Here is a 24,446-nt window from a genome sequence, read left to right as displayed (position 1 = left end):
AAGTAAAAAACCCTTAGTAAATTGTAAGTGAACTATATTGGCCTAATATAACAAGATTCTCATAATGAAGTAGAAGCTGAATGTTCTGCTCCTGAAAAATCCATCCCTATACTTTACAGATAAACAACTGGAAACCACAGAGCTCTATTTCTAAAATCCATACAAAATACTGTACATTTGACTTAACATTTAGCTGTAGCCTTCCAATTTATAAAATCATAAATCAAATTATTTGCTTATTTTCTCTCTGTAATAGCTGCACAATGCTGAAATTTTGCCACCAATCATGGAGCACTGAATCAGTTTTCAACTAGCATTTCTTTATTTTATTTTATAGAGCATTAGGTTAAAAAATGACCCATATTTCTATGGCAGTCTCCTGCATGCATAGCAGCAAAGAAATAAAAAACATGAGTACTTATTATTTTGTTAAGTGTGTGTGACTAAATGAAGTTATAAAAAAATAATGAAAATGTCTGCAATTCACCATAAAAATTTCTTTTCCAAAAAGAGACAGTAAAGCTGTCAAAGAAAAGATTTCATTTCTATGGTATATACTATTAGACCATACATAAATGAAACTGTACATACATCAAGACTTAAATAACTATATAAATGCATCCTAGATTTCCTGAGACAGATGGTAGATCATATACAGAGAAGATATGCATTCCAAAAAGATATTCTTTAAGAAGAATAAGAAAAGGAAGATGAAAGAATAGTGGGGAAATGTTTAAAATACTATTAAATTAAACCCCACAGGATTATCCTGCAATATTAGACAATACAAAGCAAATGAAAGCAAGCGCAGTTATTTTGGCCCTGATTCAGGAAAGCACTTAAGCACACATATAAGGACATCTTGGTTCAGGTAAAAGTGTAAGTACAAGCTTAAATTTAAGCATGATGAGATTTTCACCTTCACTCTGGCCCCTGTATCCTGGATTCAGCAGCTGGAATAGTGGCAGGAGATACTAGAAGTCCTCCGTACAGCAAAGGAGTGTGAAAAGGTCTCCTGGCAGATGAACTGAACTTGACAGCCCTCTGTGGGGGGGCGTAGGAAGGCGTCTGAATGAGGGCAAATCTACAAGCTCCCAGAGTGCTGGCATTTCAGTACAGATCACACTTCACAGGGCGGACTAGGGAAGCTGCCTAATCTGCATTGGCCAAAAGCTCTTGTAAGCAGCACAAACTCCTGAGATCATACAGGTATTTTTATGTGACCTTTGTCCCTTTTTCTAGTTCTTATGTGCTTCTCCCCTTAGAAATGCAGCAGATTCTCACTTCAAGAGCTTAAATGCCACTGACTTAAACAGGAGTTGGGCACGTGCCTAAGGTCTGAGAATAAGAACACTTTTGCACCTTGGGGTGACCAGTAACAATACTGTTTCCACTGAAGTTGGCAAGCAGGAGACAGATATACTATACTTAAATCTATGGAAAATGAGAAACTCTTGTTGGTTCTCTTAATTAACCCACTACCAGAAAGCAACAATGAAAGCATTCTTTACATTTCCCAGGCACTGCAGATAAAAGGAGTTACATCAAGTACAGTTATATATCCTAGATGGTGAATACTCTCGCCAGAAGCGTTCAGGCAGATTGTAACATGTTCTTTATCTCTTTAAAAATACTTAAGTTGCAACACTTATATCTGGATGTCCTTTACCCGTCATGACTGTCCATCTTGTTACCAAACTAGTAAGTATATTATTCAGATTATGGGATCAAAAGTCAGGGAAGGTTGCTATGGGTTGTGCTAAAATTTTGCACTTCCCATGTGTTTTATGCTTCATCTAGTACAAAGAGCAATTCATTCAAGTTTATATTTAGGGTGAGAGAATGATAATACAGTGGTTGTGTGATGGCTGCTTGGACAGAGTAATCCTAACTTCAGGAATTTCCTCACTTCTTGGAATTTCTGATTGCAGCTTCAACAGAACAGCCTGTTTACCCTATCTGTTGAGCAGCAAGGCACTATTCCAGTTTTTGCATCAAATTTTCTAGTAATTTTTTTCCCATTTTGTAGATAGCTTTAAGGAGTTAGAACAAAAAACCCCCAAAAGATAATCATATTTTACAAAATGTAAGTCAATAAAGAACAAAACCTCCTTGATCTGCCCTAAGGACCCCTCACCAGTATGGATTAGTTCAGCTGTTTCTGAATTTCATTTTCTGAACTACTCTGCTTATGTATCTATTACTTTTTGCTGGATTTGCCAGCAGACCATGGAAATTTAAAACCCTCAAAATATCAACCCAAATATGACTGGAGGTTCTGTGCAATTGTTATTAAAGCACAAAATGGTTGTATAAGAATATACCTTTGCATCATTATGAAAAAGAATATTCTAGTTCCCTCTCTCTTTCTTTCAGTTATACTACACCCTAATTACAACGTGAAAGCAAGAGTTCAAAAGTCAATCGCAGAGCTGATGGCAGGGCTTCATATTTACCACACTTTCAGTGGAAACATTTTCCTGAGCGATAACAACTGGGTTTGGTCTATTTTTAAGACTAGCATTCCAGATCTAATCCCAGACTCACCACAACACATTGCCTTTGATTTCACAGGATCAAAAACTCACCTTGAATGTGTAAGCTAGTTCTGAAAACTGCAGAATTGTTATTGTCTGTCATATTTTTCCTTCTCTATGCATTTTCTCCTTAACATTGCAAGACTTCTAAGTTTGTCTGCCAAATGATATAAAATGACATAGCTAATGATAGTGTTACCAAAAATATCATTTCCATTTTAAAAAAGAGATATTTTTATAGAATTAAGTGCACGTCATTTTTGAATATGATGTTTTATTTGCAAAAATGTAAATGATCTTTTCACTAAACAGCAAACAAAATGATGTATCTCTGAGAAATATGATAATGCTTTTCTAAGGATATGCAGATGGTGCAGTTAGAACATCTGCAGCAACAGAGGATCTGAAGAGAACAGGAATTCTTTGAGAGGATGAGTTACTACCTCCAATCTATTTTTTTGCAATTTTTTCACAATGTTCTGTACTGAGAAGCATTCTCTACCCTGGGGTGCTCAATATTTGGCCTCTTTTCAGAGCTTCTACTAGACTCAAGAGAAAATCTTAATCATAAAATCTATTAAACTTTTTAATCAGTTCACAGTCCATTTTTCAACATGTCATCAGCTCAGGTTTTTTTATTTGCATCAAACAATGTTTATTTACACAAACAGAAAGCGCTTTCATAAACAAGATAGTCATGTAATGGAGGAAGGTTAGAGAAGGTCAGCAAGGATGGTTAGAGGTATAGTACGGTTTCAGGATGAACAATCACTAAATAATTTTGCACTTTTCAGTACAGAAAGAAAATAACCAGTCTAAAAGATATTAGAGGTCTAAAAGACAGTCCCTTCCAGGGAGAGGATAGTGTAGGTTGACATGGCTCACTGCCTTTTCAAGAAGTAAGGTGCAACAAATGAAGTTAGCAGGAACTGGGTTCAAGCTGGACAAAAGATGTGGTTGCATTGTGGATCTCCTTGCCCTTGGACATTTTATGTGACAGAAGCTTACGCAGGTACAAGCACACACTTAACAAAGCCATGGAAAAGAAAGCCATTCAAGACTGCTGTTTAGAAATTGGATCTGGTTTAGAAAACCTGCAGATGCCTGGAAGCTGAGGAATACACATGGAAGACATCATACAGCCTTGTCTTGTTTTTTTGCTCTTCCCTAGACATCCTTTGTTTGTCCATTGATTTGATTACAGAGGTAGATGAATCCTTGGTCTCATCCTATGGGGCTACTCTCTTGTTCACATATTTTGGTCCCTTTGAAGGCAGAAATGGTTATGCGTGCAAATGTGCAGGTAAAAATTTAATGAAACTCATGAAGCAACGTTCAATTATCTTTTCTACCATTGGACATATCCTTCCATGTGTCAAGAAGAAAATGTATTACAGTGATTACATGGTAGGCGCTGTGCTTGAAGATTATCGAGGAGATAAGGACCACTTTAAAAAAAATGGTCTCTGCCTAGATTATACACCTAGTTTCATCCAGTCTAAATTAACATCTTCACAAAATTAAGACCTATCATACAAATACATCATTTTCAACATCCTCACAAAAATCTGGCTTTGGTTCTCCAGTTGAGAGGTGCTCAGACTATTAAATTACCTGATGAATGATGTCCACCTTAAAATAGAAGTGGTTTTACACATTTCACTTCCAGTCGAGTAATCCAAGACAGTGAATGAACTGTAGAAAGTACTTCTTAAAGCCAGTATTTCAAACATATTTTTGTCTTCTTTATATCATATTTCTATGTAGTCTAATTTTTTTTTTTTCTAATTCTGTTCATCATGCAAATCCTAGAAGGACTTAGGTACTTCATCCTCTGTGAGTGAGGGCTCTGACACTTCTTGTATCATGGCCCATGCAGATGGTGAGAACACTGTAGCTGCAGGTGGAGGCTCCAAATCCTTGAAAGGCCAATGCGGCCCCTGACCAGGAGGGCTCTTTATTCCATGTTACATAGTGATCTTTTGTTGGCCTTCTTGTGTTGGTTTTCTTGCCCAGATTTTGATTTACAAAAGATTTTACAACAGCCCTGAAATGGAAAAAAGAATTAAACAAAAAAATACCTTTAAGTAGGTTTACATATACTGCTCTGACTCATTTCCTTCCCATCCACAATGACCATAACTGCTTTGTAAAGTATTTCTTTCCAATCCGCAGAAGCTTGTTCCTGTTTTCTCTACTGGCAACACAAATATTAAACTATAGAGAAACTTAAGTAGTTTACTCCAGGTCATGTTTGTCATCAGTTACGCCATATTTTGATCAAATGAAACATAAATCACATTGTATGGTATCCACCTACCAGTGAAGAATCATAAAGGTCATGGCAAGGATCACACCAATAGTCACCATGATTCCAGTTACCAGGCAAAAGACCAGAATGGCATCTGTTGTGGTTCTCCTTGATTGCCCTGTTTCTATTCTCCTTATTTTTTTCCATTTGCATTTCTGAAGAAAAGAAATACAGGGTCATTATTATGTTCAAATTTTCAAATGAATAAGGCATTTAATCTGATGGACAGGACTGAAAAGGAGCAGGGCTTGATTATTTATGATCTGACATCCTTCACAGCCTTCAGGCATCAGCAAAAGTTAGAATAGTAACATTTTATAACTTCTTTGCAAAGGCAAATCTAACCAAGTAAGATGCAAAGAAATGGAGATCAAGACATGTGGAGTGGGACACATGTCACTTAACAGCTGTGAAACACAAAGAACAGAAATTCCTAAAGACAAGCTAAAAAATAGAGGAGAAAGTATCTATTTGGTACATGTTAAGAATGACTAATATAACAATATTTTTGCTATAAGAAATGCTTTAATGTAAGATTTCAAGACGTGTCCACATAAAATATGTGAACGATAAAGACAGAAGAATTACCACAGACTGTCTGCCACTCAAGACAGGCTGATTTCTTTGTTCTGCGTCTGGTACCAGGTGCTCCATCACCCAGAGCTGAAGCACCAAGGTACCACCATGCTACAGAAGAATTCTAACAATGGTAATGGCTTCAATAATGATGATAATAATGAAGCCAAGAGAGAGTATGCTAACAAAAGACCGGATTCAAGGACTTAAGTGCTGCTTTTCAGTTCCCTGTCTCTATCTAGGTCTGCAAAGCAGACCTTTATTTAAAGCAAATAACCACTGAGTATGGCAAGAGGTTGTTCTGCATGGCCCAGAAACGCATAGCGAGGAGCAGCTGCCTGAAGCTGAGAAGTGAAAGAAGTAACAAGGATATCAAGTAAAAATGCATTTTGTAATGCTGCAGCCTGTTCAACCATTCACGTAAGGAAACTGAGGGCCCTGCCATTACTCAGGCTGTTTCTGTAAGACCAGACATACCGGTCAGGAGATGACTCTAACAAACAACCCATGAAGAGCAGAAAATGCTGAAGATGGTGGACCAGCTTCCCCCATCTGTTTTTTGATAAAGAAACTGGATAAAGAAACACCAAGAAACCAAACCCAGTCAACTTGTTCTGAAATTTAATTGACCTTATTTGTTCAGCCACATTCAACTAAATCAATGAATTGTCAGGCATCTTCCCAGATCCCTCCAGCTTTGACAATTTTACACAAGCCAACTCTAATTTCTCTTTCATTTTCCATCATAAAGTTTCTAAAACTATAAGGTGCTATCTCATTGCTGAGTGGTATGCAAAATTGATGTTCACACTGGTAGGAATTCTGTGTAGCAGGAAAACCACTTCAATTTCTATTTCATTTCTACTTCTATATAAGGTCCTGTGCCACTGCCATCACTCTAGTATCTAAGCAACTCCTCCATCGCATCATTTGAGTTTCATTCTCCTGCATCACCGAATTTTCATTTTGATATTCTTAAAGCACAGCTCATCTATAGGAGATTCTCCTGATCTTTCTGCAAGATACAGGACAGGTAAGAACGGTGAACTGGCTAAGAATATAATACATAGTAAGTCTGAATGCTGAGGTTTCCATGTAGTGTAGAGCTACCTGCTTTTATACCAACTAACTTCACTGACTGGACTGTGTCTTTTTAGAATTACATGCAATTGTGGGGCATAGAGGTTAAAGAAAATTATCTTTGATTTTGCAGTTTCATTAACATAATATATTTTCCCCTAGGAAAGATGTGAATTTATTGCTCCAGGAACACCTCTGTTTACAGGCTGTAACAAGAACCTGCTGAAGAGAAAAGTAAGTTTTACATTATCCACTGCTAATCTACTCAAGTTTTCTTCCCAGGCAAGAAATTCTTCCAACAGTCAAGAATCAGAACAGCCCAAGAGACAACCTGATAATACAGAGAGGATGCCTTCCAAGTAACACACATGTTTAAGATGCAAGGAAGGAAACAGAAAAGTAGCTTTCCAATAAGCTGGTTTACAATGAGAAAAGACTGATTCACATCAGGTGCACTTTTAAGCCCCTGACTGCACTCCTGAAGTTCAGGCAACACTCCCAATCAGTCTGTGAGAATTTTGCCACAATTGGAATATTCCTTAAACCCACCTTCAGCTTACATTTAAGGTTATAAAGATGTATTTACACCAACTTAAAAAAAAAAAAAATTCACTTGGCTTAGTAAAAGTAGGAAGAACAATTCTATTGTGAAACATGTGAAGTCTAGTTCAATCACTTTCAACTTGAAGTCTACAGCCCACTGTGGGTCTGTGGACTACTTCACTATAAAGAATGATAAAGAAAATCACTATCATATATATTCCACAATTCCACTGTAAAAAAAAAAAAATCCTAAAATTGTGTACACCTCAACTGAAATTTTCTAGGATTCTAAAAACAAAAAAGATATTGGTAGCATACCTGATAGTTTCAAATACATTGTCTCCAACCCTACTGAAAGTTTGGTATTCTCACTTTGCCTGTTGATTATTCATATACACCTTAACTAAAAAAGGAATGCACTAAATAAAATGCAAGGGTGGGATACTGCAGATAGATTATAGCAGTGTTGGATCTTATCTATGAAGATCCATTTATTTGTGCAAGTGCAAGCAAGGCAGGAAGGAAGAAAAAGAAGGAATGCTCAGATTTAGTATTTAGCTTCCACCAGAGTTTGCTGATTTGAGGCCAGCCCTGTGGCAGAAACCCTGGAGTATGCTGGTCATGGCTCACAGAAGCCTTTTCAACAGCTCAAATGGTGCAAGCACCACACCAGTCCCTACCTGCTATGCCAATGGGGGGACAACAGGCTGGATTAAAGGAAACAAAAGTGTCATCTGTATGGCTGCTACCAGCTGCTAAGAAGCTTCACAGCTTTTTTACCTTCGTGTCATCAGAACAACAGGACCTTAGAAAGTTACTGCTTTCTTATTGGGGCTGAAAGAGATACATCACATACCTCCCTCACACCAAGCACCAGAGCAGGATAGCAGCACATAATCTGCTGTGGTGTGGCCCAGCAACTATAGTTGCATTGTATACCACAGTTTAACAAAGCTGCTTTGATTTCTATGCGGTGCATCTCTGGACTGTCCCCTGCCTTCATAGAACCCTCTCCCCTTCAATTTGTTTGAATCCAAATGCATTCAGAAATATCTGTTGTCACTGTTAGCATTTTATTCCAGAAAATAACAGCAACACAAATTTTGTCTCTTCAGACATTTCTTCAGTAAGAAACAGATTCGTAATAATGTAAATCATATACATCAAGAAAGTGGAACACTTGCTTTCTCAGAATCATTTCTGTCCAAAGGAAACCCACTACTTCTGCCAGCAGCACTGTTCCTCTTCATCCTCCTCTTCCCCTGGGTTCTTGAGCTGGAGTTCCTCCTAGACCATGATGTACAGCAGTGCTCCATCTACAAGCAGACACTCAACCAATTGTTTATACAGTCCACCAGCCAACAGTTCTTTCCATCAGTTTTCAGATCCAGAAAGTATGTATCAGTTTGGCAGAGAGGAATGAGATTTTGCCTCTGCAGAGTGATTTTTTCCCCCTTAATCTAATGGTGATACATACCTTATTTGTTTCCCTTCTAGATTATCTATAAGCCTTTTCCTATGTATTAAAAATGGATGGATATATGCTAATGGGAGAGCAGGATTACATACACACAGAGGAGTCCCAGGCTGTTAATTCTGAGTACTGGGATTTCCCATTTCATTTCTGTGCAAATGCAAGGACAATGTGGTCATGCTGATGACATGTTTGTACAGTAGCTGGTTACAGGGTGTGACTTTTCTCTCTCAAGGAAGCTTTGGCACTAAAGTCATCAGCAGGAAATGAACGAAGAGAGATGGAGGCTAGAATGGCCTCTGAGACACAGAAACACTATTGCCTCCATCTTCTCCACAGAAGTGCCACTAGACACACACCCCAACACACTCTCTCTCTCATGAGAAGTGTGGAGCTTGAAGCACAGCTGGGATCTCAGTAGGCTGACACCCTTCACATAGCATCCTAATGAGGATCATTCTCTGCTCTTGCGTTCCTCCCTTGCAGAGTCCTCCCTCCTCACAGGACTATTATTAGTAAATACGAATAAACCGCCTTTCAGCGCCCAAGTCTTCACAAAACAGTGAACAACACAACATGCGGGAGTGTGAAACAACACCCTTCAGTGTTTCAGGGCAGTGATTTAGTAAAAAAGACATACAGAAATGTCAGTTACTAAAAAATAGGATTTTCCTCGCAGAGATCCCAATGATTTCTGATGAAGTTAAAATACCTTTTTTTTTTCCCTGTTATGTTTCCCTGTTATGTTATGATATAAAAGACAAAGAGAACCCATAGGTCTGACCAGTTCTGAAAACAAAAGAGCCAAATTACTAAAGACTACTCACTTATGCAAAAATGTCATTATGACTCTTCATCAGAAGGTCACAGAGCAGCGCAGTGATCACTGGCAATGGACACATGCATAATTTAAAATTAACTCATACAAAGTTTTGCCACATGACAAATACACGTAAATTCCAGTGAGGTTTTACCTGCCCTCTTGCAACTTGTATTCCCTTCCTCCCACCTCACATGCCTCAAAACCTGAAGCAGAAAGGGTCATGCTATGTATTTTCAAGTGGTGGCTTTGGATCCAGGCTTGCAGACTGTGTTGCTGAATCTGGCCACTGCTATTCATGTGGGTAAAACATCAGAGCACTGGAAAGAGGAGGAAGGATGAGATAAAAGCAAACACATTCATCCCTTATCTGATGCATGGATAATTTTTAGCTCTGTTGGTGACTTCAAAGGTTTCTCTCTAGGAAAGTGTCAAGAAGAAAGGCCAGCCATGGAGCAAACACATTTCCACTTCCCCTGCTCCATCCTGTAGCACTGGCATGAAGAAATGCATCTCTGAGGAACAGTTGATACAGAGAAATAATTACTTGTTTTGAGATTTATTTACTTATTTACTTATAGAAAACTGCTTAGCAACTTACTTATAGCAAGTTATAGTATTACTTATAGTATTTTTGAATATTGCTAAGAATCCTGCTTGCCCAGACTATTCTGTGGAATTTTACCAAGGACTACAGTGTTCATCAAAACAAAGCAGTTCACTGTGAAAATCTACCAAGAACTATAACGTTCAGCAAAATATTATGGTTTTGTCCTTGGGGAACAGGTGTGCTCTAACTAGTTGGAGTCTTGGTAATGAGTAAAGATAGCCATATACGGATGGCAGAAGTTCTATTGGTTCTCTTAGATAAAAACCGTCTGAAAAACACTCTTGTTATTCAAGAAATTGGCCAAGGAAATCTGTGCATGCTCCGGGGAAAAAAACAAGGTGAGAAAGACTACGAGTCTTCCTCCCAAAGATCCCCAAAGACGACCACCAGGAGGCAATGCGCAGGTGCAAAGACATCAGCCTTTTGAACTAACCCAGCCTTACTCATGCATATGTATGTTTGTGTTATGTAATCCAATGAATATAGATATTCACACTCTAAGTTTTTGGTAAAATGTGCGGTGGGGGTGAAAGCTTTGTGGAGAAATCCCCTTGCACCCTGACGCCAGAGTAAGCAGACCTGCTGTGTAACTCTATTGGAGTTGTAGAGTCTTTTTTCCGTGAATCACAGTGAAAGGAGTGATCTAATAGGTGGTGAGAAAGACAAAAGACTCAAACTTAAGCTTATTGACTTGAGTGAGGCAGAGAGGTGGTCAGAATCGCCTCAGCTGGATTTAAAAAAAAGTAATTTAGGAGGTAATAGAGAGGATGCACACTTTTCCTTGTCCATTCAGCTGGCTCAAATACACCTCCCAAAACTTATACGAGACCCTCTCTCTCCCCACAGACAGTTTGTCCCTTTGTACCAGGTGTCGGTGCCCAGGCACCCTGCAGGGGCGGCCGCTGTGAGGAGAGGCCGGGGCTGCCCCGAGCTGGACATGACCGTTTCCAGCCGGCTCCAACTGACCCGCCGGGACGGGGGCTGGCCCACCGCAGCCGCCCACCTTGCGCTGACTAGAGATCTCTGTGGTCAGTTTTGGATGCTGGAAAAAATCCAGTTCAGTCCTGTAGATTCAGACTTAGATTTTCTGGAGTAGGTAGAGAAACTATCTTGCTTGACAGGGGTGATAAACTTGGCTCAAATTCCCCAACCCTCATTTCAAAAAGTCTTTTAAAGAGGAACTGCGAAAGGCCACATTGTAGCATGGGCAGAAACAACGCGGCATGTCATGCTCCCTGAGAACAGAGCAGCTCTGTAAAATACAAGGCAGCAGCTAAGAGAATCTACATCCAAACACAAGGAGTCTTGCCTTGTCATCTGATGCTATCAGAGGATCTATTTCATTTCCTCCTGATCCCGCCGGAAAAGTAAAACCTTCTGATCTGGCTAGACTTCAGACCATCCACAGAGAGCAAAACTAGATCTGCATGATGAAAGTCCTGGTACATTATCAACCCAAACTTCAGCTGATGACTTCTTCTATGTACCTAATTAAGAGTTAATAATTTCTGAAGTCCAAACAATGTCACTCCTGGGGAAGCAAAGCCCAGAAACTCCTTTGGGCATCTACACACCTCTGTACAAAGTCAAAGGATGCTGATCTGGCACTAAACAGAACCACCCATTCCTTTTAAGCTACTTAATAAACCTTAGATATTATCTTCCTCAGATCTCTGTATAGTCATAAATACTTTCTGAATCCTTTTTCTCAGTGGGTGTGTCTGTTGGTCGGGTTTCATCTGACCACTTTTCACCAAGACTACTCAGTCACAGCTTAAACACAAGTGTGTGAGTCGTCCTATTGATGACTCAGCGACTCAAGTCAATGGGATCATTTGCATGCTTAAACCTAAAACAGATTATGTGCTCTGCTAATTCAGGTCTCAAAAAGGAAGCTTCCTCTGTACAAAAAGGAATGTCGAGACTGAATAGTGGGAGAGGGGAAAAAAAAAAGCTTTGGGTGTTTTGTGACTGCCAGATGGATTTAGAGAATGAATAAACAAATTCCATGTTACTGTACAATGGCAGAAAGGATCTCTCAGTAGAGATACAGGAAACAGCCTGTTTTACTGGAGAGAGGGAGAAAGAGCAGGATTCCCAGACCAGTTTTACCTAAGTAAACAGCATGGAAGCGAGAAGCATGGGGAGGGGTATCTCCAAGGATTTCTTTCTAGTCAGCCACAATTTATTTCTTTTCTAGTCTGCCATGTAAGACCTGAATCTACATTATTTTAACTTTCACCCTTTCTCTGATTAGGAAAGATAAGTTTCTTTGTGGCTGTTCTCATGGTTTAAGAAAATTAGCACACTGCTACCTTTTCTGATTAAGTCAGCACAAATCCCATTAGCAGAGGAGGTGAGAAAGATTGGGGGGGGGGGGGGCGGGGATGGATGGACAGATGGACTGTTTTATGATGTATTCTTTTTAATGTTAAAGTTTGTTAAATCCATTGTGTATAAGCAAATTCCAGACGGCCACTAAAAGAAAAACCCAAAAGGTTGTTTTCCTGATGCAGTATTGAAGTGAAAAGGAGACTTAACTGTAGAACCCATGCTGCTGGTGCTACATGGCTTAGTGAGACAAAGAGAAATCTATGTTAACAAACCTGGGTGCAGTTAAAAATAAGCAGGTAAGAGGAAAATCTCCTTATTATAGCCTGAATTTTTACAAAGGATAAAGAAAATACTCATTCCTACCACAAGGAACATCTTCACTCCCATTCTGTCATTTCCTTTTATAGGTCTCTCTTACTGGTCTGCTTTTCATGACAGTCATTTACCACAGCACACAAGCTTCTGCCTATATACCACTGGTGACATACAATCTCACAAAGATTGAGTACCACATAAAAAACACAAGGCTGTATCACTAGAAGACTGTAAGAGTCTCTATGAACTTAACGTTTTTTGCGTAGACTCTGTATTTTACAGAGGCAATTGTATTTCCATTTTCTTGAGTTCCACACTGGAAAGTAACTGAATGGGTATCTCTGCAAACTTTCATAATAGCTGAATCATTGGGAAGAATGTGTGCGGTCTAACCGTATATAAAAGTAAAAAAAACAGGGGGTTGTATTTTTTTCTAATAGATCTGCAAAGATGAGTTGCGTTGTGTCAGACGCACAGAAAAGTGCTTATTCTACTGCCGACAGCTTTCAACCTGTCAGGACCTCCTGGCCCCTGGGAACATTTCTCCCATCTCTTCAGTACCTCCTACTTGAAGAACTAGGAAGGGCAACAAGGTTGTGACTTGCTGACATGTATGCACTCACTAGCCACTACGCCCCATTTTTCTGAAATAACAGTAAACAATACTCTCTAAAATGATTGTTTCACATAAACAGCAAATCGAAGCTGCATAAAGGGGCTAAGACATGCAAGCCCCCATATTATCAACTTGCCAGTGACAAATCAGGTCTTATGTGTATTGTGACAGCAAAGAAAATAATCTACCCATAAGTCTGTACAATGCAGATGGAACATGTGGTAAATACATGGAGTATGCAATTCTTCTGCTCAATTACCTTGTTTGGAATGAACATCTTCCAAACACATTTAAATCGATTTTCAGGAGGTATATAAATACAAGGCATCTTCACACAGGCAAGGCCCTCAGAAACTGGTATTCCCCTTACAGGAGGAATTTTATAATAGCTACATCATCAACTATATGAAACATCTCTCTATAGATCATAAAATTAATAATTCTTCAAACCACAGCATGTTACTTGGAAATCATTCTTCCCCTTAAAATTACTTAAAATACTTTTTGCTTGGTCTAATGTCTGGAACTAAGCACATAGCAGAAAAATGATATTTTACAGGGACTTAAAATCAAGCACACATCAGTACAGAAATGAGATCTGAAACATTACTGGATTGCTTAACAGGGTAATTGGAGGGTGGAATGCAATCACTTCATTCCATTTCCACCACACGAAGAGAGAATAAGGATGTTTCCTCTGAATCAACTTATTTGCTCTATATTACTGTACCACAGTATTATTTTATATATAATAAAAATATAAAGTATTTTTATATTTATTATAAATATATAAATAAATTATATATTATATGATATATATAAAATAAAATCAATTTTATAATATATAAATAAAATTATAAATTATATAATGTATATTTATATATTATGAAACATATATTATATGAATATATTATATGATATATATTATATAATTTTTTATATAATATATATAAAATATTATTATATATAAGTGTACCACTTACATCCACAGTCTACTGGACCCTGGCATTCCTCCACATGGACAATACATTTTGCTTCAGTTCCAGGGCATCCACTAGTTAACAGAACTTCTCGAAGGCCAATCCTTTGGGGAGGGTGGTGGTGGGGAATCTATTACTCTGTATTTCTTTCTTTATTTCATACTCTGTTTTGCTTTCTCCTTCTTTATCCTAGATGTTAATATGATGTATCTACCAAATACCAGGCAAATCAGATCTCACAGTGCCTGCTAAAGCTATCCCATGTTGGTATCTAAGATTTTAAGACATCTACTTCTGTCAGACACTGCACCCTAGGAAGTAAGATCCTTGGAATCATCATGTGTCAGAAAGAGGATTGAAAATTAATTAAAAACTTTTCTTACAGAAAAACTATTTGAAAATAAACTAATATATGTTCTGGAAAACAGTTTATTCAGTTTAAATTTGAAAGCATTCAGGCTCTTTGTTTTTAAAAGCTCGAATCAGATGGCACAGAGAATATTGTACAGACTGCCAACTCAGTCTGCCTCCAATCTTGTGACTGTCTGAGTGTCTTCAACTCCCACCAAGGTCAAAAGATTCTGAAGGAACTAGAAACCTCCTAGCACTGGGACTGGGGACTCTGAAGTTACCTAACAGTGACAGTGAGTGACACAGGTATACCACCAACAGCCTCCAAAATGAAGATTCTCCAAGCATGGGCTTGTGGTCAGTAACACAGGGCTTCTTGTGACAAACAAGTAAAATCATGTTGACCACCAGGACTCCACCTGCAACATGGAGGGTCCTACTGAGACAAAGAACAGGAGGTAGCCTATCACTAAGGTGCAAAGTTAAGGAAAATTCCAACACAGTGTTCAAGGAAGCCAAAAAATGTTTGCTCTCACTATCAGGACTTCAGGGGGAACATCCTCATTTTAACAATTATGAACAAATTCGAAACAAGTGCTATAATTGTTTTTGCCAAACAGTGTGTACACAGTTCATTGGAATGACATAGCTTGTGGGGGAGGCACGAATAATATGTTTAGGCCCAGTAAACACTGAAGGTTTTGCCATTTTTCCAGAAGCATTTTTCTTACTAATAGGCATGGAAAAAGGAGAGTTAATCCTCCCTTGCAGTAGAATAATAAATAGGAAATTGGCTTGAATATTGGATTTATGATGCATCTGCCTTCCTTAAATGTGTATTATATAAACCAATGGATTTCAGAGTGTTTCAGAGATGTCATGTAATGCATGAAACAGAAGTGTGACAGAGGGAGACAACACCACTTTCTGAAAATGACACAAAACGGAGGATTGTTCTCCACTCCAGAGAATGTTTCATCTCATGGATGCAGAGACAGAGGTGTAAATGGCAGTGAACTGACACTTTTATTAAAGGCATTCCTCTTTCTTCAATGCCATGTAGGTTTTTTTAGTTAAAAAAAAAAAAAAAAAAAAAAGACAGGAAACTTATGAAAAGCCAGAAGATGAAATCCAGGTGCTGGACTAACTGTGGTCACGTTCATCAGGAAAAATCTCACCATGTCTTACCTATGGGAACATTAAAATTTGGGAAGTATATCATACTCAAAGGGCTGATGAAAAAAGCTCTTTTAGATCTGCAAGTTCTTTTGGTACTCCTCTGCCTCTTTCTTTTGGACAGCTTTTTCTTTTATTCCCATGTTTCCTTTCCCCACCTCTTCTTAATAGTTGTCAGTGCTGATGAAATTAATCTACTGAGATGCTCTAACAAATGAAGTCCTAACTTCAACAAGTCATACAAGTTAACCTAACAGAAAACTAGTCACAATGCAGTAAAATAAATTACCTAAATGAAATTCACCCTAATGTAAATTAGTAGACTGGGGTAGCGGTGGTGAAGAGGGATAACCCACAAAGAACTGAATACTTAGAAACACAAAACCAGCAGTTAGTAGAGAAATCTAGAGGTAAGAGAGGCCAAAACAATTAAACCACAAAGAGACTAAGGCAAAACATGGTGGGATGTCTCCCATGACTGGAGTGCGCCAATTGATGGCTACAAGCTCTTTAGGAGGGATAGACAAGGAAGAAGAGGCGGTGGGGTGGTGCTGTATGTTAGGAACTCTTATGATTGCTTCGAGCACAAGTATAGTATAGTGAAGACAGGGTGGAGTGTCTTTGTGTTAGAATCAGGGGGAAGGCCAACGGGGCACATGTTGTAGTAGGAGTCTACTTTAGGCAACTCAACCAGGACAGAGAGGTGCATGAAATATTCTATAGGTACTCAGGAGAAATCTCACCATCGCTTGCCCTTGTTTTTGTGGGAGACTTTAACTTCCCAGATATCTGCTGGAAATACAACACAGCAGAGCAGGACCACTCCCAGAGATTCCTGGAATGTGTGGAAGATAAATTCCTGACACAGCTGGTGAGCAAACTGACCAGAGAAGGTATCCTGGTGGATCTCCTCTTTGTGAACAGAGACGAACTGGTGGATGATGTGGTGGTTGGAGGCTGACTAGGGCACAGCGATCATGAATAGAGAGGCCAGGAGAGGGGGCAGCAGAACTGAAATCCTGGACTTTCAAAGAGCTGACTTTGTCTTGTTTAGGCACCTGCTTGACAGAATCTCCTGGGAGATGATCCTGAAGGCTATAGGGGTCCAGGAAGGCTGGACACTCTTTAAGAAGAAAGTCATAATGGCTCAGGGGCAGGCTGTCCCCAGGTGCTATAAGAGAAGCTGGCAACCACCCTGGCTGAACAGGAAGCTTTGGCTGCAACTCCGGGAGAAAAGGAGAGTTTATGACCTTTGGAAGAAGGGGCTAGCCACTCACAATGATTAAAAGATTCTGTGAGGCTATGCAGGGCAGAAATCAGGAGGTCTAAAGCCCAGCTAGAAATTAATCTGGCTTCAGCAATCAAGGATAACAAGAAATGTTTCTGTAAGTATGTCAACAGCAAAAGAAAGACCAGGGAGAGTCTCCATCCCCTGCTAGATGCTGGAGGAAACATGGTAACAAGTGATGAAGAAAAGTCTGATGTACTTAATGCCTTCTTTGCCTCAGTCTTTAATAACAAGACCAGTTGTACTGAGGGAATCCAGCCTCCTCAGCCAGAAGACAGAGACTGGGAGAATGACCCCCCTGCAATCCAGGAGGAGACAGTCAGTGACCTGCTGCATCACACAGACACACACAAGTCTGTGGGACCGGATGGGATACACCCGAGGGTGCTGAAGGAGCTGGCTGGGGTGCTCGCCAAGCTGCTTTCCATCATTTACCAGCAGTCCTGGCTGACCAGGGAGGTCCCAATAGATTGGAAATTGGCCAATGTGACATCCATATATAAGAAAGGTCAGAAGGATGATCTGGGAAATTACAGGCCTGTCAGCTTGACTTTGATGCCTGGGAAGCTGATGGAGCAGCTCATCCTGAGTACCATCACACAACACATACGGGACAACCAGATTCTCAGGCCCAGTCAGCATGGGTTTATGAAAGGCAGGTCCTGCTTGACAAACCTGATATCATTCTACAAGAGGGTGACCTGCTTACTGGATGAGGAAAAGGCTGTGGATGTTGTCTACCTTGACTTTAGTAAGGCCTTTGACACTGTTTCCCACAGCATTCTCCTGGCAAAACTGGCTGCTCGCAGCTTGCATGGGCACACACTTGGCTGGGTAAAAAACTGGCTGGATGGCCGGGCCCAAAGAGTTGTGGTGAACGGAGTTAAATCCAGTTGGCGGCCGGTCACGAGTGGTGTCCCCCAGGGCTCGGTGTTGGGGCCACTCCTGTTTAACATCTTTATTGATGATCTAGACGAGGGGATCGAGTGCACCCTCAGACAGTTTGCAGATGACACCCAGTTGGGTGGGAGTGTTGATCTGCTCGAGGGTAGGGAGGCTCTGCAGAGAGACCTGGACAGGCTGGAGCCATGGGCTGAGGCCAACTGGGGGAGTTTCAATGAGGCCAAATGCCGGGGGCTGCCCTTGGGCCACAACAACCCCCAGCAGCGCTACAGGCTTGGGCAGGAGTGGCTGGAGAGCTGCCAGTCAGAGAGGGACCTGGGGGTGTTGACTGACAGCCGGCTGAACAGGAGCCAGCAGTGTGCCCAGGGGGCCAAGAAGGCCAATGGCATCCTGGCTTGTGTCAGCAATGGCGTGGCCAGCAGGGACAGGGAAGGGATCTTACCCCTGTCCTTGGCACTGGTGAGGCCGCCCCTCGATTCCTGTGTTCAGTTTTGGGCCCCTCACTCCAAAAAGGACATTGAATGACTCGAGCGTGTCCAGAGAAGGGCAACGAAGCTGGTGCAGGGTCTGGAGCACAGGTCGTACGAGGAGCGGCTGAGGGAACTGGGGGTGTTTAGTCTGGAGAAGAGGAGGCTGAGGGGAGACCTCATCGCCCTCTACAGCTCCCTGAAAGGAGGGTGCAGAGAGCTGGGGATGAGTCTCTTTAACCGAGTAATAAGTAACAGGACAACAGGGAATGACCTCAAATTGCACCAGGGAAGGTTTAGACTGGCTCTTAGGAAGCATTTCTTTACAGAAGGGGTTGTTAGGCGTTGGAATGGGCTGCCCAGGAAGGTGGTGGAGTCCCCATCCCTGGAGGTGTTTAAGAGTTGGGTCGACATAGCGCTGAGGGATATGGTATAGTTGGGAAATGTCAATATTAGGTTAATGGTTGGACTGGATGATCTTCAAGGTGTTTTCCAAACTTGATGATTATGTGAAAATTGAGGTAAGTATGACAAGATGTCATTAGCATATATTTTAATAATGCTTTAATGACTCTGTAAAACTGGACTATGACCAGAGGAGCAAGGAATCTGAACCACAGCATTACTGGGGAAAAATTAAGAACATTGAGTCAGTTCAGAAAGCAAGAAATATGAATAGTTAGACAGATGAATCTACAGAATAAGAAGGACTACCAAGGAGAGAAAGAGCTTACAGCTTTACTGGAAGAACCAAGAAGATACCTTGCAGTCTTTCAACAGACACACATGCCATGCATTGAACAGCCCAGACTAGAATGAAGGCTACAGACATGATCTGAACTCCAGATATGAGATGATGCCTTTTCCCTTTTTTGTTAGAGCTTCCCTTTCTTGATTCTTCAGTAAGATTATATAATTTTCACAATTAAAGGCATTAAACATTTCATATTTAGTCTGTCTGGGATGGATTTAACTTTCCCCATAGCAGCCCTCACAGTGTTGTGCACTGTATTTGTAGCTGGAACGGTGTTGATAACACAACAATGTTTTGGCTACTGCTGAGCAGTGCTCTCACAGCATCAAGGCTGTCTCTTCACACTCATCCCAAAGACATGTAAGGCTGGGTGTGGGCAAGAGGCTGGAAGGGGACACATCTGGGACAGCTGACCCAAAATGACCAAAAGGATATTCCATACTGTATGATGTCTTGCTCAGCAATAAATGGTAAGAGAAGGGGGAAACATTTTTATTAGGAGATTTTCTTCCAAAGAAACTGAGACCCTACTTCCCAGAAAGTGGCTGGACATGACCTGCTGATGGGAAGTAGAGAATAATTTTGTTTGTTTCCTTTGCTTCTGTTCACAGCCTTTGCTTTTCTTTATTAAACTGCATTTATGTTGACCCATGACTTTTTCATCTTATTTTGTCCCCTGCCCTGAAGAGGGGAATGATAGAGCAGCTTGGTGGGCACCTGGAGTCTAGCCAAGGTTAACTTCCCACAACATTAACTCTGAGGGACCAAAGATAAAACTGAGACAAAATTTAGTGAAATTCTCTAAAAATTTGAAACATCTGCTAGAGGGATAGGACTTAAGGAGCAGTTTCTTAGTATCCAAAAGATGTGTGCATCAGAGCAACTGAGGTTATTAAGAGTATGGGGATACATATATGGCATGGAACATATAAGCAGATTTGAAATTATGAAGGGCAAAAGTATGCAGAAGCAAAAAAACCACCAACTCCTAAACCCATTAATGTCCTAAGATGTGGTAAAGGAGGTAATCAAGGAAGTTCTATCACTGGAAATGTGAAAAACTGACTGGAAAAAAGCAAAAGGCATACTCTAGAAAACATCAGATCGATGAGGGCAAAAACTCACCTCTCTTTTTCTGTGGTCTTACAAGAAGCTAAATTTGTTCAGAAAAAAATTAATAGCATTTCTGATTCAAGACTGCTTCCTAAGCGATATAATTACTACCTCACAGCAGTTTCTATCATCACCCCAAATGCAGAGATGTCTTCTTAAGGCTCATCTCATTTTTCCCCTTTCCTTTCCTACTCCAGAATGATACCTCTCTTCTCCACTGCACAATTTATAAATTGTATCAATGTGGAATACAGAACAGGCTACTGCAGGCAAGCAATTTTTTGGCAATATTGTATGTGGGAAGACATCTGTGAGAAGCATCAGAAGATCTTTCATCTTCTGAACATCTCACAGATGTTCACAAATAGCGAAAATTGTTACTTTGGGGAAGGCAGCTCATGTGCCAATAAACGTAGGGAACTGGTTTAAAATAGGAGCTTGCAGGCTGTGAAATTAATAAAACAACAGATCTGACCTAAACTCCTAATGACAATCAGCCTGATTGTTTTTGTTAATTATAGTTATTGGCAATTGAAATCAATGAGAGGTGAACGAGGGCAAGCAAATTACAACTGCTAAATTGCTAGAGTTAGCACTTTTTTTTTTTTTTTTCCGAAACAAATGACAATATGTTTTATTCATCTGCTTTGCTACTTACCACATGTAACAGTGCATACTCCAAATTCTACTTCCGTGGACACAGTGGCATTCAGACCTGAACACAAGTTAAATCTCTAATACAATGACAAGGGTGGAAATATCCAATTAACAGGAAACTCACTCCTTGAAATCTTTACTACTTTCTAGTTGAAATGTGAAATTTGCAAACTTTTGCTTTCATTGATTAGACCAGAAAAACAAGACATTTATGAAAAAAATTTATAATAAAATCAAGTGTGAATAGCATTCATGTTTAAACCTTAAGATGATTATTTAAAAGCAAAAAAATGTAATTTTCTTATAAAGCAAGCTATGATGTTAAATCAGTCTACTGAATGCTCTGGGAAGTGCAGTGTCTAGGTTCTATGCAAATTGTAGGTTTTCCCTGAAAAGAGTTAAGAAAAAATTTCATTAAACAATATTCAGTTAACTCATTTCCTTGTTCTTTCTGGCTAACGTACGCCTTCCCACATGATTGTTTTCCCCATCACACTTCAAGGTCAGGTTTAGACAGCCAGCACAAAGATGAGTCAACCAGGTACAGTATTTTAATTAGGTACTGGAGTTTTAATCACTATGATTGGGTTCCTTCCATTTTTTAATGGTACTTCGAGGTTACAGAATGGGTTTCACAGAACGTACAAAAGCAAAAGGTTCTCGTCTCCATCTGGGATTCAAATCTGGATTATATCTTTTATTCCTAATAGCATGCAATTTGAATGTTTGTTTATAAAGATACCGAGACAGAGTAACTGTTCCATAGAGAAACTAACTTAGCAAAGGTCCTTTAGAAATTATTCATAAGCAATAGGTCTTTTCAATTCTTCCAAATGCAAAGAGAAAGTCACTATGACTGTTTTTACAAGTCTACACTGCCAGTCTCGCCTACGCAGATAATTTTTTTCTGATAACAAATACTTACCAATGTAAAGTTTGCTTTCACTGTCTCTCAGTTTTTTATATTCAAGATTTATGTTTACGACATGTTATTTCTGTGCAGCAATGCAAGTTTATATATCACTTCTTGCTACTAAATCTCTGAGTAACATTTACATTTTTCACACACTATCCAAAACTTTAAATTTCTCAGGTTGAAAGGAACGGATCCATTTCTCTTGCAGTCAGTGATATACAAATATAAAAAACCTTTATTCCTCCATTGTAAAGGATTTACACTACAGCAGCATGGTGCATTCTCCACAACGATACACTGATACCAAACTCTTCTTCCCAACATTATAAATGAGCCATCAAAATCTTATGCTTCTGTTATCTCTAACTGTCTCTGGGGTTTTGACATTTACTTCAGCTCATCAGTACAGTCTTCTAGCGTATGCACCACAATCCGTAAACAATAATTTAACTGTCCAGTTGAATGATAAAAAATCCAACCTTAGCCAAAACATAAGGAAAAAAATGGTAAGATTGAAATCCTATGAAAACAGAGACAACCTTTAAAAGAGCTAGTGCATCCTCAAACTCTATCTCTAATGAGCTTTAAAAAACCAACAACTTCTTTAGAAGATGGTCTCTACCATGGACATCCTATCACGTTTCCCTTAGCTTCTTTTAAATTAATGGGGCAGTCATTCAACGGTCTTTCTAACGACTACCAGAGTATAGCAGAGAGGAGGAGGAGATAAGGATCCTGTCTACAGTCTAAACACAGCCCTGTTTGAAGATATTTGTTTTCAACTTGGTACAACATGAGCTGCGCCGTTCGCTTGTGCAGAATAAATGTAAACATGCAAAAACGAATGGGAGGGAGGGCTAGGATAGCTTCAGATGATGTAACTTCTCAACTCAATAGATTTTTGACAGTTCATATCAGCTTATGGTAAGCCCCAAACCTCTACCCTGAAAGCAGGCATTGCTGTAATTCAATTTTGAGGTGACAAGCAGAGTGTAGCCACAGCAGGGTATTACCACATCTGAAAGGAGAAGCTGCCATCTCCCATTCAGACACAAATTTTTTTAAAAATGAAGAAAAACCTTTAGAAACAAGAAACAAAAGAGACACAAAACTTTGCATATTACTAATAGAAGGTTGAGGGACTTTTCTCACCAATGAAAGCAAACTTCTCCTAATTATTGGTGAAGATATCAACCATGGTACTCTTTCAGGATGCTTCTGGCTTCAGGAGAACCACAACGTGCAACATGGCTCTTCTGTCAGAGACTCATAATGATGAACTGACTACAGCTCTAAATAAAAAAGATACTGTATTTTCTAAGTAGTAATCCTCCGAATAAACCTTTAAACACATCTAAACATCAAAAGCTGATTGGTTCTAAATTAACCAGTTAATCAGGAATCACCAATCCTGACTGATATTTAAAAAAAAAAAAAAAAAAAAAAAAGCAACAAAAAGAAACTTTAAGGGAAACAGGATCGGATTCATAGATAATCTTCTGGATAATGTAACGCTTTTTATATGAATGCTATGAACCTTCCATGCTAATATCACAATACAGAGTTTTGCATTGCTTCCTTTACTTGCATTTCCTCCATACATTTTAAATGAACCAAAATGTTAAGAAAGCTTCCAGTAAGAAAGTACGGATCTTTCTACTTATATAAGATGGCTGGTTCCAGTTGCATCGGGTTCAGATAAAAATATAGTGTCAGGCCTAATAAAAAAGAGTTATGTATATAGCTCCCATTAGCATTAATAGGAGTTATATATGTAAATCCCACACACGCTGAGATAAGGATGTGCTAAGGAACTGCATTTACATTCCTGTCAGGGGGCTGCAATTAGTACCAGCACAGCAAAGGCAGTCTGTAGTCCTCTCTACATTTGGAAGCCTTGTAAAACCTATGCAGAACAGAAATCTTTGCCATTATACACCATTTTAATTACAAGCCACATCGCAGCGCACATGCAGAATATCCTGATAAACACTTGAAAAGCGCACAGTAGTCCTGCTAAAGCTGCCAACGGGTGTCATGGCCGTGAACCCCCGGGGAACTCGCTCACTCCCGAGTTGGGTGCATCATTCCTGCCAAGTACTGAGGCTTCAGTATTTGTGGGGTCCCGAGGGTTGAGGGCGGGCGGGCAGCACTGCTCCATCCCCACAGTGAGACCACACGGGGCACCTGAGGGGACGCGGGTTTCCCAGGACACAAATCTCTCCACGGGCAACTTGCTTTGGCCTTGACAACACATGAGCTGTGAACCTGCGCGGCTCGCCGCTCGACGGCGGACGGAGGGGGTTTGCACGTATCCGACTCTCGGTAGCCCGCACTTTTGGCTACGCGAGTGACGAGCAGACGTGGAGCCTTCCCCGTCTCGCCGGCCTCCCCCTGCGGGAGGGCCCCTGCGGTGCCGCACGGCTTATTAAAGCACGGCATACGCTCCGACAGCCTCCCACCGCCTGCACGGGACACCCGGGAGAGATCCTTCCCTCCCGGCGGGGACTGCGCCGCGCTCGGGAGCACGACCCGGGCCAGCCCCGCGAACAGCGGCTCTTCCACGCCAGCCCCGGTCTCCCGGCTGCCCCGGCCGCGCAGCCCCTGCCTGCGGAGAGGGAAGCC

The 24,446-nt window shown here is 40.3% G+C and overlaps 1 protein-coding gene across 1 annotated transcript; it reads right to left on the bottom strand.

The window, feature by feature from the left end:
* Nucleotides 1-4,364: 4,364 nt before the first annotated feature.
* SPACA1 (sperm acrosome associated 1) lies at nt 4,365-23,860 on the bottom strand. Its single transcript, XM_074895051.1, has 7 exons — nt 23,773-23,860; nt 20,903-20,963; nt 14,193-14,300; nt 13,476-13,581; nt 12,854-12,988; nt 4,858-5,003; nt 4,365-4,584 (listed from the first exon to the last, which is right to left on the bottom strand). Exons 1-7 carry the CDS (start codon nt 23,858-23,860, stop codon nt 4,365-4,367), a joined length of 864 nt encoding a protein of 287 aa, XP_074751152.1.
* Nucleotides 23,861-24,446: the final 586 nt, after the last annotated feature.

This window comes from Athene noctua, chromosome 1 (genome assembly GCF_965140245.1).
Source record: "Athene noctua chromosome 1, bAthNoc1.hap1.1, whole genome shotgun sequence".
In the NCBI taxonomy this organism is placed as follows: domain Eukaryota; kingdom Metazoa; phylum Chordata; class Aves; order Strigiformes; family Strigidae; genus Athene; species Athene noctua.
This window is presented reverse-complemented; position numbering and strand designations above follow the sequence as displayed.

What these genes read in the sequence shown, in the direction of transcription:
- SPACA1 (XM_074895051.1), bottom strand. Translation starts at nt 23,860, where the DNA reads ATGACACCCGTTGGCAGCTTTAGCAGGACTACTGTGCGCTTTTCAAGT. An exon ending in GTAGACTGTGGATGTAAGTG is followed by an intron (nt 13,582 to 14,192) that starts GTACACTTATAT and finishes TCCTCCTGTAAG; the next exon opens with GGGAATACCAGTTTCTGAGG. An exon ending in AGATGTTCATTCCAAACAAG is followed by an intron (nt 12,989 to 13,475) that starts GTAATTGAGCAG and finishes ATATACGGTTAG; the next exon opens with ACCGCACACATTCTTCCCAA.